The sequence below is a fragment of the Piliocolobus tephrosceles genome, chromosome 15, assembly GCF_002776525.5.
Source record: "Piliocolobus tephrosceles isolate RC106 chromosome 15, ASM277652v3, whole genome shotgun sequence".
NCBI classification, from domain to species: Eukaryota; Metazoa; Chordata; class Mammalia; order Primates; family Cercopithecidae; genus Piliocolobus; species Piliocolobus tephrosceles.
Genome location: NC_045448.1, coordinates 64,661,089 through 64,676,925, shown reverse-complemented (window position 1 = coordinate 64,676,925; position 15,837 = coordinate 64,661,089). Strand labels below are relative to the sequence as shown.

Sequence of the window (15,837 nt, the reverse complement as noted above, 5' to 3'; positions counted from 1 at the left end):
GGGTGTGCCACTTTTTCATTGTTCAGGACTTTCCCACATACAACAGGACGTTTAAGGGTCCTTCACCCACAAAATGCCATTTGAGCCTGCAAATCCTCGTAACAGCCAAAAAATGCACAAAATATTTTCAGATGCCCCTTAGACAGCTAATACTACCTCTGGTTGAAAAGCACTATCAGGGAAAATATTTCTAATCCCTACCTGTATAATACCATATTCTGTACTTTTCTTCCTATTTTACTCTGCCATGCCCTCATGTTTTCATTCTTATCTCCTTTTCATCTTTACTAGGCAATAAGAATCTTAGGGATCACAGATTGACCCTTGGCTGGATGCGGTAGCTCACACCTGTAATCCCAGCACTTGAGAGGCCAAGGTGGGCGGATAACTGGAGCTCAGGAGTTCGAGACCAGCCTGGGCAACATGGTGAAACTCCATCTTCACCAAACACACAAAAAATTAGCCAAGCATGGTGGCATGCCTGAAGTCCCAGCTCTTTGGCAGGCTGAAGTGGGAGGATCACTTGAGCTGGGGAGGCAGAGGCTGCAGTGAGCTGAGATCATGCCACTGCACTGTAGCCTGAGTGACAGAGTGGGACCCTGTCTCAATTTAAAAAAAAAAAAAAAAAAAGGAAAAAAGATTGACTCTTTCCTCTTTAAATTTGGGAGGAATGTATTTGTGAGGTCATGATGAAAATTAAGCATTTAGTCTGGCAGTCATCTGGGATGAGTAGGTAAAACCCTGAGTTCTAGACCAGTGAGAACCAAACTTAACTAGACATAGTTTTTATTCTCAGTCTAAGAGTAGGTTTAATAACTAACAAACAAAGATTACAGTCTCAAAGCACAAAAAAACCAATATTTTAAAATCTCTTTAGCCACTAAGAATTAATTTTCAAAATACTGAGTAATTATTTCATTGAAAAGTCAGCTGTTTAACCAGTGGCACATGCCTGTTAGTCCCAGCTCCTTGGGAGGCAGAGGCAGGAAGATCACTTGAGCACAGGGTAAAGCTGTAGTGTGCCGTTTTCCTGCCTGTAAATAGCCACTGCACTTCAGCCTCTGCAACATAGCGAAAACTGGTCTCTTAAAACGTGTGTGTGTGTGTGTGTGTGTGTGTGTGTGTGTTTAAAACCTGTAAAACAATTAGATAGTATTTATGAATACCTAAATGTGTAGAAAGAAATATGTAAAACATGCATGTAAATGATCTACACTGCATTCTTGAGGTTGGATACCTCTGGAGAAAAGGGAATTGGGAGGGACATGTAGGCAGCCTCGATCGTATCTGTAGTTTAATTCCTTAAAAAAATCAGAAGCAGGCCAGGCACAGTGGCTCACGCCTGTAGTCCCAGCACTTTGGGAGGCCGAGAAGGGTGGATCATGAGGTCAGGAGTTCGAGACCAGCATGGCCAACATGGCAAAACTCCGTCTCTACTAAAAATATAAAAAATTAGCCGGGCATGGTGGCATGTACCTTTAATCCCAGCTACTCAGGAGGCTGAGGCAGGAGAATCACTTGAACCTGGGAGGCGGAGGTTTCAGTGAGTTGAGTTAGTGCCACTGCACTCCAGCCTAGGCAACAGAGTGAGACTCTGTCGCAAAAAAAAAAAAAAAAAAAATCAGAAGCAAAAGTGGCAGTATTAAGCTTTGATAAAGCTGAGTCGTTAGTATAGTCTCTGTATTTGGAAATAGGGTATTTCTGTATTCTGTTTGTAGAGATTTGGAAATTTGACAACCTTAAAGCTGTTGTTTTAAGGCTTTATCTATTACAGATTAGCTGCAATTGAAACTAAGTAAAAGCTTATGATGCCAAACTTCTAATTAAGAAGGATTTTTTCATTCAGCTTCTTTGCTGTATATAATTATTCTCTTCTGTCTTTGTGTCTGTTTTCTTTTTATGCAGCCCATTTCTACTTCCTTTGTGTGATGACTAGATTTTTCCCCTTCTTTGATATTATCTTCAACTCATATACATAGAAAACACTTGAAAACAAAACTGAAAAGTTCTTTTTAGCAATGTTTTTAGTTTGAGATAAAGTCAGAAATACAGTCATAAGCATTACATCCCTTTCCTTTGGTAATGTTTAATCATTCTATGAATGTTTCTTTTGTTTTTTAAAGAATTTTTTCTTTTATCTCCTGGGACCAAATCCCAAATGCATTTTTCTGTATCTTACCCAGCATATGGCAAACATTTGTCATCTGTAGAGTCACAAAATGGTTAGAAAACCAGTTAACTTGGCTTATGAGTGAACTTTATAGCTCTCTGAATGACTTCAAAAATAAAATTTCTCTTATTTTGCAAGATTTTGCATTTTCTTCTTATCAGAGCAGTACTGTTGTTTTCTGTTTTTATGTGGGATTTGGTTTTGATTGTTTTATAATTTAAAATACTTAATAAGGGAGTGTAGTGGTTTGATAAAAGAAAATTATGGGCCAGGCGCGGTAGCTCACGCCTGTAATCCTAACACTTTGGGAGGCTGAGGCGGGTGGATTGCCTTAGCTCAGGAGTTCAAGACCAGCCTGGGCAACATGGTGAAATGCCGTCTCTACTAAAAATACAAAAAAAATTAGGCCGGATGGCAGCATGCACCTGTAGTCCCAGCTGCTTGGGAGGCTGAGGCAGGAGAATCGCTTGAACCCGGGAGGCAGAGGTTGCAGTGAACCGAGATCGCACCACTGCACTCCAGCCTAAGTGACAGAACAAGACTCCATCTTTAAAAAAAAAAAAGAAAGAAAGAAAATTATGTTTTTACTCTGTAACTGCTTCTAAATATTCTTCAATACTCCATTCAACCCAAGAAACTACTGTCACAACTGACAGGAGTTATTAACCTCTCTAAATTTCAAGGGGAAAATATATAAGTATGTCATGTATTTGATAAATAGTTTTCCCTTTTTTTAATGAAAAGATTATCTGATTGGATTGACCTGCCTACTAATTTTTGCTATTAACTTTTTCATTCTTAGGCAATAAGCAACAAGGACCAGCATAGCATATCATATACTTTATCTCGGGCCCAGACTGTGGTGGTTGAATATACTCATGACAGCAACACCGATATGTTTCAGGTATTATAACATCTAAAATTTTTTTTCTTAAAAAACAAAAAAGTTAAAAATCTATTGGTGTGTTTTGCTGAGATCAGATAAAGGATTATCATATATTTATATTGTATTTTATTAAAATATAGATTGATTGCTAACCCTCATAAATAGAAGTCAGTCTAGCACAGTTGAGATAGGCTCCGGAATAAGAATTACTGGTAAATATTACATAGCCATTATATGCTTCAGTTTCCTTCTCTGTAAAGTGCAGATAATAGACTCTCCCCTATGACTGTTAAGAGGCTTAAATGATCTAGTACACGTACTCAGTGCTGTGCCAGGTACTTAGTAAAGACACTTAGTGAGTAGTAGCTATTATCCAAAAAAGAAAACAATAAATATTCTGCACACATTTATGACTTTTTCTACCACTACCTCCCACCTTCCTCTCTAGGCAATAAACAATCCAGGCACTTGCTAACTATTTTATTATCTATGTGAAATCAAACCTTTTTCTCAGCACGTATTTGGTCAATGCTACTCATGCAATAAAAGTATTTTTCTCTTACTTGTTGTACCAATCCAGTGCTGATATTTTTGTAAACTGGTAGATTTTAGGACAGTCAATTCCAAAGATGTAAATAGAATCCTTGATCTTCTCCCGTAATACTGAGCTCTCCAAAGCTTAGGCTTTTTAAAAACAAACTTACGTAGAACATAAATTATCTGATAATGTTGCTTTTATAATTATTGTCACATGGACTTTTCCATTTTTTTTATTTTACAAGGCAAATAAAAGTGAAAAGGCCTGGAAATATATTTAATTTCAGTCAATAGTGAAATATTTCTTTGAAGTCACTCCCTCTGCTCAACCCTTTTAATGAGATGAGATACTGAATTTCTTTTCTCTAGTTAATATTAGAATGTGGGCATTTGTGTTTTCCTCTCTTTTACCAAAAATAAATTACATCTTTAATGAAGATTAATGTTAAGATCCGAGAAAAACCTAACACAAAGCTTTAGGATGATTTTTCACATTTTGTTTCACTGACAAGCAGTGAAAATGAATGAGCTTAGCTTTTTTAAAAATCGAGGTGCTACTAGGCCTGTAGTCTCAGTTACTCAGGAGGCTGAGGTGGGAGGATAGTTTGAGGCCAGCCTGGGCAACATAGTGAGACTTTGTCTCTTTAATAAAATATAGATAAATGTGTGTGTGCGTGTGTGTGTCTCCAAGATATTTGGTCACAGGCTAGAATTTTAGCTTCAGAAAGTACTTTATATTTATTTGTTTACCCCTTATCTTTTGTAGATGAAGTTAACTGAAATCTTGTGAGTTAATGATGATAAAGTTACTTGAGGGCAAAACTGAAATTAAACCAGGCATCCTGAATTCTGAAACAATGTCTTCACCATCTAATGAAGGCCCTTAAATAAGTTTTAACATTTTGAGTTTTGTCTTTTTCATAAAGTAGAGAATTTTTCCCAGTATCATAAACTGATTATATCCTTTCTACAGGTATTATACCTTTGGAAAATCCAAACATTTCTGCATCAAAAAGACCGTGATGTATCAGAAACTACCTTGATAAACTAGCCAGTCTTTGAGGAATTGTATTAGAAACATTCTAGGATTGTCTACCCTGTAAACTGAACAAGAACATTTGTTGTTCAAGTCATCAGATGTTCCAACTCTATGTGTTGTTTGGCACTATGAAGTAAGGGAGACATTACAAGCTGATTACATGCCTAGGTGCTGTACTGACCCTCTAAATTTTAAGCACATTGATTGTGTTGAAGAAAGATGGAGAAGAGACTTTATACTGGTGTCTTTTCATGTAGATCTTTTTATCAGGTTAAGTACGATTTTTGCCAGCAACCAGTAGAAAAAAGCATTCTAGCAGAAGATGGCAAAGAAGAAGTACACAGTATGGTAAAAGATTGATGAATGAGCTACTTGTAGCTAGTATACACAAATAGCAGGAAATTTGGCTGGATTGGTAGATGGGAGGCAAATCTTGAGTCAGTTTCTATTATCAGAAATAATAAACTACAAATTTTGGATAAGCTATAAGGAACCATTGAGTTTTCTCATGAGGGTGAGGGAGTGTAACAAAAGAGCTGTATTTTTAATGCTAATAATAGCAGTTAGAAAGGGGAAGAATTAGTAACAATCAGATTTTGGCATCTGATCACATTCATGGTGTTTTTTTTCCCATTATAGATACTTAAGTTTCTTCCTTCTCATTGTCATTACAAATATTGTTTCAGTGTCTTAAATAGTCTCTTCCAAGACCAAGTTGAAATGTTAGCTCTCTGAAACAGTCTTTTTCCAAATAAGTGCTACTTCTGTTGATTCTGAGTATTAGTTCAATCCTTGGCCTATATCTTTTAGCCTTTAAAGAGCCTTTGTGTTTGGGGAAATATTTTTAGTTTCAAAGATCTGAGGCCATTTAAGATATGTTTATTTTTAAGAATAAAGAAAAGGAATATCCAATCTTGTATTTGTTAACTAGTTTCCCTCTAAAACTATCCAATCTAAATATAAAGACTTTATACTTGACAGTTGGACAAAAACACTAAAGAGGTTTATCTGAAAGTGTGCTGATATGAGGAACTTAAGGCTAAAATATGTAACGAGTAAGAGTCTTTATCTTTGTAGAGGGTCAGTATTTTTTCTCAGTACCCACATTCTTCAATTTTATGATACTACTTTATAACAGATACATTCATGAACTGATAATTTCCAAATGTTTGCTTTAAAGTCCTGTGACACTTGTGACTATTGTCATCTACCCATTGGTTTCCTTTTTTCTTTTCAGCTTTGAAAATGCAATTAACTTATTAACTAGCTAGTACCTCTGAAGATGTTTTGAAATCTCTGACACCTCACCCATCCAGAACTCTTATCTGGGAGCCTTGTCTCTCTGAAATATCCCCAAGAACCAGGAAGAGTATATATATAAAATAAATGCCACAAAGTTGATGCAGTGAAATTCCTTTTCTATGCTCCCTAGAGAATCCCTTAGGCTCTCACCAGAACCTTTTGAAATACTTTTCTCTGAAGTAGGTTATTTGATTTCTCAAACCATAACAGAGTAAGACTAGCCACTTAAAAGAGGGGCTTGTTTCTGGATACAGGCTTGACCAAAAACAAGGAGTGATAGCTGACAACCTGGCAGAAAAGAAACAGGAAAATATATGAAGTATACATAAGACCTCAAAGCAAGGCTATGTAAGCCCTTGACATAAGGATCAGCAGTCTTGTATACCTCTTATAGCACCTGAAGACATCACTGCATTTCAGCTTAATGTAAATGGTATTTATAGTGTAATGTTCTGCAGTCATCCTAAAATATTTACTTATATATGTTCACTATATTCTGTTAAATAAATAGAATATCTCTTTAAATATCTCTAAAGAGAAGAAATCTACATGATACACATATTTCCATCCAAAAGGGTTAAAATTAAAATCTGCAGCCATCTAGAAATTTCAGCCGTTCCTGAACTCTTCATTTCCTGAGGGTTTCGTATATTGTTGTAAGTTCTCATTTAATTCCACGCTCTACGTGATTACTTCATCAGAGACAGTCTGATTAGTTTTCAAGAGTATAGATGCCCCCAACGGTAAGTATGGTAAGCTTCAACTTTAGAAATTTCAGAGGCCTAATGTTTTCTCCTTATTGTGCCTTTCTTGAATGAATTTTCCACTGTGTTCTTTAAATGGGTTTATAGATATTTTTTTTCCCTCAGATTGGCCGGTCGACTGAAAGCCCCATTGATTTTGTAGTAACTGACACAGTTCCTGGAAGTCAAAGTAATTCTGATACACAGTCAGTACAAAGTACTATATCAAGATTTGCCTGTAGAATCATATGTGAACGGAATCCTCCCTTTACAGCACGGATTTATGCCGCAGGATTTGACTCATCAAAAAACATCTTTCTTGGGGTAAAAAGCTTTTTTCTAAATGATGCTTTCTTTTATACTAGCTTTCATTCCAAATTACACGTAATTGGAAGCTCACTTCTATTATTTCTACTAGGAGAAGGCTGCCAAATGGAAGACATCAGATGGGCAGATGGATGGTTTGACCACTAATGGTGTTCTTGTGATGCATCCACGCAATGGGTTCACAGAAGACTCCAAGCCTGGAATATGGAGAGAAATATCGGTGTGTGGAAATGTATTTAGCCTGCGTGAAACCAGATCAGCTCAGCAGAGAGGAAAAATGGTAAATACTGAATGGTATTTTCTTAATTAGCTACAATAAACACATAGGATGAGTTGAACTGAATGCATTACATACGTTCCAGAAAACTCTTAAATCTGTTGCCAACACAGAATACTAAGGCTATCAAACACTGACTACCAAATTCTATATTAGAGGTCAGTATGTTAATATTTCATTTAGTAGCCAGGCACGGTGGCTCACACCTGTAATCCCAGCACTTTGGGAGGCCAAGGCGGACAGATCACCTGAGGTCAGGAGTTTGAAACCAGCCTGACCCACATGGAGAAACCCTGTCTCTACTAAAAATGCAAAATAAGCCAGACATGGTGGTGCATGCCTGTAATGCCAGCTACTCGGGAGGCTGAGGCAAGAGAATTACTTGAACCCAGGAGGTGGAGGTTGTGGTGAGCCAAGATCGCGCCATTGCACTCCAGCCTGGCAATAAGAGCAAAACTCTGTCTCAAAAAAAAAACAAAAAAACAATTGATAAACTCTGAAAGTTTATTCTTCTGTCATATCATGTTAATATACTTTAAAACCTAAGCTTTCTTAAACTAAACAGCACTCTGATCTTTTCAGCCATCTGTGTATCTTTGACCATATTTACCTCATTAAAAATATTAGACTTATTGATTAGCCAGGTGTTTTAATCATAAGTTGTCTTTACCATAAGGCTAAAAAGAAATATGTTAATGTTTGATATTTTATCCTTGATTTTCAAACTTACATTTTTGATAACTACTGTCCGTTTCTTGAATATTTAGTGAAAATTCTAGGAGATCTCATTTCTTGAGTAAGGAGTACTTAAAACCAAAACGCTTATGTAAAAATCCAAAACAGAGTGGTGAATATGTTTTTCAACTCTTCTCTAGGTGGAAATTGAAACCAATCAGTTACAAGATGGCTCGTTAATTGACCTCTGTGGTGCAACATTGCTATGGCGTACTGCAGAAGGCCTTTCCCACACTCCTACCGTGAAGCATTTGGAGGCTTTAAGACAGGAAATCAATGCAGCACGACCTCAGTGCCCTGTAGGGTTCAACACACTAGCATTTCCTAGTATGAAGAGGAAAGATGTTGTAGATGAAAAACAACCATGGGTATATCTAAACTGCGGCCATGTACATGGCTATCATAACTGGGGAAACAAAGAAGAACGTGATGGAAAAGATCGTGAATGTCCTATGTGTAGGTCTGTCGGTCCCTATGTTCCTCTGTGGCTTGGATGTGAAGCTGGATTTTATGTGGACGCCGGCCCTCCAACCCATGCGTTTAGCCCGTGTGGGCATGTGTGTTCAGAAAAGACAACTGCCTATTGGTCCCAGATCCCGCTTCCTCATGGTACTCATACTTTTCATGCAGCCTGTCCCTTTTGTGCACATCAGTTGGCTGGTGAACAAGGCTACATCAGACTTATTTTTCAAGGACCTCTAGACTAACAGACCATTGTCCTCCAGGACTACATTATAAATTTATAAGCTAAGTGAGTTGGGTTTTCGAACCTGTTGTCCACGTCACAGTTTTTCTGCTCTGGTCATTTGCATTAAGATGAAGAATTTTTTAAAACATTTATAATAAATAGCAATTTCTGAGCAAAAATCTGGGAAACTCAAGCAAAGGAATTACTGAAAGTATCAGTATTCTGAATTCTGAGTTTTGAAAATATATTTTGAGGAGAAAAAGACATAGTCTAATTTGATGCCTTCCTTTTAGTGTTTTTGAATCACCCATCCTCAGTGCTGAAATTGTTTTGTATAACTGAGGGTACTGTTGGTTCAAACTATGTTAGTTTACAGTTTGTTGCAAACGTTGTAAAATACAGCAACATGTATATTAACTTTTTTCTATTTTACGTTAGAATGTTCTTGATAGAGTAGCATGGTAACGATGGTGTCACACCCTTGGTGTGAATGGTAGCTTAGTGAGCACACCTAGCTCAAGGAATTGCAAAGTTAGGAAGAAGGACAAGAGAACCACCCCCATCTAAATATGGAATTTGGTAAATTAGAATACTTTGTAATTTGTAAGACCAAATTCATATTAATTACCATTGTGTGAAAGGTGTTTGTTTTTAACCACATGAAAGATAATCAGGAAAGATTTTTTCTTAATGTTTCTCTCGAGTGTAGTACTATAACAAAAACTTAATGCTAAGAAACATTTTATATGCTCCTTTGAATATGCAATTTAATCTAGATTATCTATTTTTCTCCCATGATAACTAATCTGTTTTTAGTATCAGCAGCATTTGGCAAGTTTATTTTTTTGGATATAAACTGTGGTTCATCTGTTCACTGTTCCTAGAAAAAAATCATTCCCATAAGAAAAAGTATCAATTAGCAAGAAAGGAGAGTGACTTGATTTGCTTTTGGAAAAAGAAATGCTTAATTAATTATTCTGTATTTGGCCTTATTCAGGCATAAGGAAATCTAGAGATCTAAAGGGTTGAATGACAATAGTGCCCCTCTTTCTAGCAGACCAGCCTTAACTCTGGGTTTGAACCCTAAGGAGATTGCCACAGTGAGACTTAAGTAAATGTTTGGTTGGCAGATGAGCACCAATGACTGCAGTGTGGAGTGACGCACTGCATGGTCTGTTTATTCTCTAATTCCAATATGTCGTTTGCTTCCAAAAGCAAGAACGAGTTTCTTCTCTCCCCTCCTTCCCACCCTTTTTTCAAAGGCACCACAAGTATAGACAGTTGCACTACATCAAATCTGTTTTTGACACTTGTAGAAACCAGTACACTTTTAGATTAGACAGTGTCTTTTTTTAATATTTTGATTTGTTTTCCTTTAGTTTGAAAAGTTGTATAATACTTAATTGACTGTAGCAAAGTTTTATATATGTTAGCATAGCTTTAATTTATCCTCTTACAAAACTGTTCTGGGAATTTTCTTTTGGTTTTTAAAAAACAAAACTTGTTGGTTAGAAGCCATGAACTATTTTATTTTACTTCAACTGTCAAAACTTCCTTGTTTTTAAAAATGATCATTTGGGTTCACTCAGGAAATGCATGTCAGGAACTTGTATTATAAGTTTATTAGTTGTGATGTATCAGTAACTGCTGTTACCCCTTTTTCAAAGAAATATAATTGATTTTGAAGTTTTCTAGATTGTCACATGCTTTGTGACTAATGCAAGAAAGCAAGTCTTGTGTTGTATTTGTTCTAGTCATTTCTATTCAGGCTATATATTGTAGCTTAATTTTTATTTGCCATTAATTTATTTAAACTAAGTAAATACTTTTCAAAATAGATATTTGAATTTGTCTCTGTGAGTTCATTTTTGCATAATCGAGAATGATTAATGAGAAGTGAAAACTGTGGACAACTCTATTCCACACTCCAAAAACACTCAGTTGAAACAGATGAAGAGTTTGCATTTAATAATGTAACACTTTAAAGTCTCTGGTTCTTTTTGAAAAGCATCTCTTATTAATAAAGAAACTTTGTTAGTGGTTGAATAATTGAGGACTTGTCTAAGTTAAGCCTTGCTAGGGAGTTGGCACCTGTAAGTTGCATGTTAGACTATTTAAATAGTGCCTTCATAACCATAAACTTTCACGCCCTTCCTAAAGTTGCCTGCATTTTCTTCTAACAGGTAAAGACAATTTCTTCTAACAGGAAAAAACCTGGCTCATTTTCTATCACATTCAAGTTTTGAAAACTCAGGTAATGTAAATGATCAGTTGGGTGTTTGCTGTTCAAGCATTTTGAATACTGGATCTGTTATTTTGCCATGGCCTAATAGCACACTTTTACTTGTAAGTATTCAGTTGTGTTAAGGGAATGTCAGTATTCTGGCCAAGGAGGAGAAAAAGTTGTATTTAGGTCTCCCCAAGAAATCACTCTCAAGAAAGATAACCTTTATGGCTTAACTCTTTTATCAAAGTAATCTTCATATTTGAATACTACTTAATTTGTTCAAGGAATTAAATTTCCCTTTATCTAACATGGTAGGGTAATGAAGCAAGACATGAAGGGCAGCCATTCAGACATCAGAGTTCTTTTGCTAGGTTATCCTCTTGCAGCCTTCTTTACTCTCTTCCCTCATGTAAAAGTCTTCCAGTACATGTAAAGCAAGGTAGGAATAAATAAAGTATGTAATTACTTCTTTTTTTTTTTTTTTTTTTTTGAGACGGAGTCTCGCTATGTCACCAGGCTGGAGTGCAGTGGCGCCATCTCGGCTCACTGCAACCTCTGCCTCCTGGGTTCAAGCCATTCTCCTGCCTGAGCCTCCCAAGTAGCTGGGACTACAGGCGCCACCATGCTCAGCTAATTTTTGTATTTTTAGTACAGACGAGGATTCACCATGTTGTCCAGGATGCTCTCAATTTCCTGACCTTGGTCTCCCAAAGTGCTGGGATTACTTCTAACATTTGAGTGTCCCACTTCACTCTTCCCTTCTGACCCAGACTGAGGGCACCGGTGAAAGTCCACTTGTTATGTCTCTAAGGTTATAAGATCAACATAATTCTAATACTTTGGCCCTTCATTGCAGTGGATCGTCTTGTGCTACCACTTTTTTTTGTTGTTGTTTAAGACAGGGTCTTGTTCTCTTGCCCATGCTGGACTGCAGTGGTGCGATCACAGCTCACCACAGCCTCAACCTCCCAGACTCAAGCAATTCTTCCACCTCTACCTCCTGAGTAGCTGGGACTACAGATACCCACCACCATTCCTGGCTAATTTTTTTCATCTCTAGTAGAGACACGGTCTCACTAGATTGCCCAGGCTGGTCTCAAACTCCTGCTCTTAAGCAATCCTCCTGCCTCAGCCTCCCAAAGTGCTGGAATTACAGGTGTGAGCCACCACACCCTGCTGTGCTACCACACTTTAGAGACCACTGGTTAATAAACCTATGTTCCATTCCATTCTCTTTTTTTCTCTAAGCACCTATAGCAAATCAGAACAGCAAAACTCTACATCACTGAACTCTGTTACTCTATGTCACCCCCACTTTCAGAATTACTCTTATATAAGTATTCTTTAATGTTTTGTCCTCAAATTTTTTCTACTCTTTTTTATTTTTTTAATTTTTTTTGAGACGGAATTTCATTCTGTCGCCCAGGCTGGAGTGCAGTGGTGTCATCTTGGCTCACTGCAACCTCCTGTTCAAGCAGTTCTTCCTGCCTCAGCCTCCCCAAGTAGCTAGGATTACAGGTGACTACCACCACACCTGGCTAATTTTTGTATTTTTGGTAGAGATGGGGTTTTGCCATGTTGGTCAGGCTGGTCTTAAACTCCTGGACTAAAGTGATCCGCCCACCTCAGCCTCCTAAAGTGCTGGAATTACAAGCGTGAGCCACTGTGCCTTGCCTCTCCTTTCTTAAAACAGATTTTTGTATACCCACTGTGCACGAAGCCCTGTCCTAAACTAGGTGATACAGCAGGAAAAAAAAAGATCCCTGCCTTCATCATGTTTGTATTTTAGTGAACAAGATAGAAATGAGCAAGAAAAAGTAAATATGTATATATGTACAATATGATAGTGAACTGTGCTGAGGGGGCAAATAAAGTAGAAAGAGGAGATGCAGATGCAAAATGTCATGCTGGGGCAGGAGAAGTAGTGTTTGTAATATCAAACAGGAAGGCCAGGGAAAAGCCCCACTGGGATGGTGGTATTTGAATAAAGCTCTAAAAGAGCTGAAGAGAGAAGGGAGTGGCCACTTAGAGGGGCATAAGGCAGAGAGCTCTACAAGGCCCTTAAAAAGGCCCTGAAATAGCATGTCTGGGATATTTCTACAATAGCAAAGAAGCATGTGATGCCAAGTGGTATGAATCAAGGAAGAATAGCAGGTAAGGTTAAAGAAGTAAAATGACAGAATTTAAGTGAGAGATAGGGATGACAATAGATTTTGGAGAGCCCCCTGGGATTTATGGCTTTAATTCTGAATGAGATTGGGACACGAGGATTTTGAGCAGGTGAGTGACTTGATGTGACATATTTTAATAGTATCTGAGTACACTGAAGGTAGGATCAGGGAAAGCATTGCAGTAATCCTGGAAATAAACCATGGTTTGGATAAAGTGGTGGCAGTGGAGGTGGTTTGAAAAGTGATCAGATTCTGAATGTGTTTTAAAGGCAGACCTGACAGCATTTGCTAGCAGATCAGCTACAGGGTTTGAAAGACAAAAGAGGGATCAAGGATGACTCCACTCAATCAGCCTCAGCAACTAGAAGGGTGGAATTGCCATTTGTTGAAGCAGAGATTATAGGAAGAACCTTTTAGGGGATGAGGCGCACTGATGGAGGAATCAGGAACGCAGTCCTGAGTATTAGACTGAGTCAGCTGTTAGACAAGACATTTGCCAAAGGAAGGACATCTCCACTATTAACTACTATCAAAGTTCTCAACCATTATGATCAGTGTTCTCTATATACCCCACGCTAGCTTAGAAACTGATTAATGCTGAGTTTTCTTTCATTGAAGAGAGTTGGGACACCTCTCATGTTTCTCTCTTTGCTTTGGCTTCCTTCTAAGGAAATGAAGTTTTGTTTTCAACTATAATCGTTTCATTTAGCCAAAGTATTCTGATAAAGTTTTTCTTCCTCCTCACCATATACACCTTTTTCCTTGGTTCTTGCCTTTAAAAAAAAAAAAAAGAAAAGTCTTCAATTTTCTTGAATATTAATATTTTGCTGCTTCAAATCTTCTTTGGCAGTGGCAGAGCACAGGTTGTGCTTTGCTTTTAAAGTTTTTGAAAAAATATTTGAGTGCTTATGGAAAACAGAATTCTTAAACCTGTAAGTCCAGATTTTAGTGTCCAATTTCCCTGAAGGAAATAGGCCTGTATTTGATAATTATCAACAAAAAACAGTAATAAGGTCAAAAGTTTTCCTAATAATCACCATACAATACCATGTCCATACATTGTGTTAGATGATGCAATAGGAATGCTGGGTTCTTTAGGTTAACATTAAATTGTCAACTCAGCTATGTGTGTGAATAGTAAGCCACAGCATACAAGCATTCCTCACAGCAAACGTGCGTGTTTGCTGTGTGTCAAGCACTATTCTAAATGTGCCCTCCTAGGAATATTACTGCTATTTTAAAAATCAAAACATCCCTGTGAGGAAGGAACTGTTAAATCCATTTTACAGTGGAAACCAGCCATAGCAAAGTAACTTGCCCAAGATTCACGTGTCTTTTAAATGGGGAACTTGGAATTTGAACTTTGGAAGTCTCACCCATTTGTGTGTATACAACCGCCACATTTTGCTGCTTCCCCATTTCAATGATGGAACACATTGAAGGAATTCTTTTGCGAGTTGGTAAATAAGTATGATTTCTGGCACATGATACATGTTCAAAAACTATTTCTTGGATGATTGGAGAAAACTGAGAACTCTGGTCCTTTAAGCTACTTAATACTGAGTAGAAGCATTAACAAAAATAGAAGAATAAAGTTATGTACAAGCTCTTTATTTGATCAGAAAATATGCTTTCATCGGCTGAAAAATAGGAAGGAAAAAGGTGAAGATACTAGAAAAAGTGGCACTAACTGGAAAGTTGACAAGGCAACAAGAAGAAAATCGATGGTGCCAGGATAGAACAAAAGGATTACCCTGGAAAAAAGAGAAGAAATATCAATGATAGCCAAAAAGGGTGTCATCCAGACATTCAGATTTTTAAGAACCTATTTTGATGAGGAAAGGCAAAACAAGCAGCCAATATTTAAAGGGAAAATTAAGATTTCCTGGAGTTGTATTATATCGTATTACTGCATAACTATTAATAAAAATTATAAAATATAAACTAGAGAGGATATTGGACATCAAGTTACAGACGAGGAAATGAAGGCCAAGATGAACTGATTACTGATTGACAGATCTGGTATTAGAACTTCCATGCCTATGTCTATCCTCATACTTTGATTAGCATAAACTTGAGTCACCAAGACTCAGTTATATTTCCATGTTTTATTTGTTGAAGCAGAGGTAAGAACATTGCATTTTAAGTTTTTGTTTTTAAATTATAAGTGTCTGCAGAGTAAAACTATCAACTCTTGTTGTCATGTAAACAATGATTCCCCCAAATGTAAGGAATGATCTGCTTCAGATTTCATTTAACTAAAGGTTGCCTAGTTTGGAAATGAAAGACAAAAGCAGGGAAAGAGAATCAAGAGTTGTGCAGTAGACTCACTTACAGTCCTTTGGTATGCTATATAAATCATTATAAATCATTCAGCTAATATATGAGTGCTCGTTCAGGGACAAGGATCTTACTTTACTCTTCTATTTGTTATGGAGTTAGGACAGTTGTTTTACATACCATACCTCTGCAGTAATGCAATGCATTCAGATACTGTTCACTTTCAATTGACTTCTTTGTCAAATGACCTGTGGGAAATTAGTTATTTGAAATGGAGATGGTAATGTCTCATTAAAATGTTAAAATTACTATACTATCAAGCAATTCAAAAAATCTTTCTCAATTCACAAAGTAGTTGAACAATAGTAACCTGAACCATAGTGACCATAAAGTTGTCTAAATTTGGGGCCTGGTGCGGTGACTCACGCCTGTAATCCCAGCACTTTGGGAGGCCA

At 37.2% G+C, this 15,837-nt stretch overlaps 1 protein-coding gene across 2 annotated transcripts in view; it reads left to right on the top strand.

Annotated features, from left to right (window-relative positions):
* Positions 1-10,551, top strand: part of PELI1 (pellino E3 ubiquitin protein ligase 1) — a 65,804-nt gene extending 55,253 nt beyond the window's left edge. For both annotated transcript variants that reach the window (XM_023224136.2, XM_023224135.2), the window contains 4 exons: positions 2,973-3,074; positions 6,804-7,001; positions 7,096-7,284; positions 8,157-10,551. In XM_023224136.2, the coding sequence (XP_023079904.1) occupies positions 2,973-3,074; positions 6,804-7,001; positions 7,096-7,284; positions 8,157-8,723 (1,056 nt within the window). In that variant the 3' untranslated portion in view covers positions 8,724-10,551. The remainder of the gene's footprint in view (positions 1-2,972; positions 3,075-6,803; positions 7,002-7,095; positions 7,285-8,156) is intronic.
* The last annotated feature ends 5,286 nt before the right edge of the window (positions 10,552-15,837 follow it).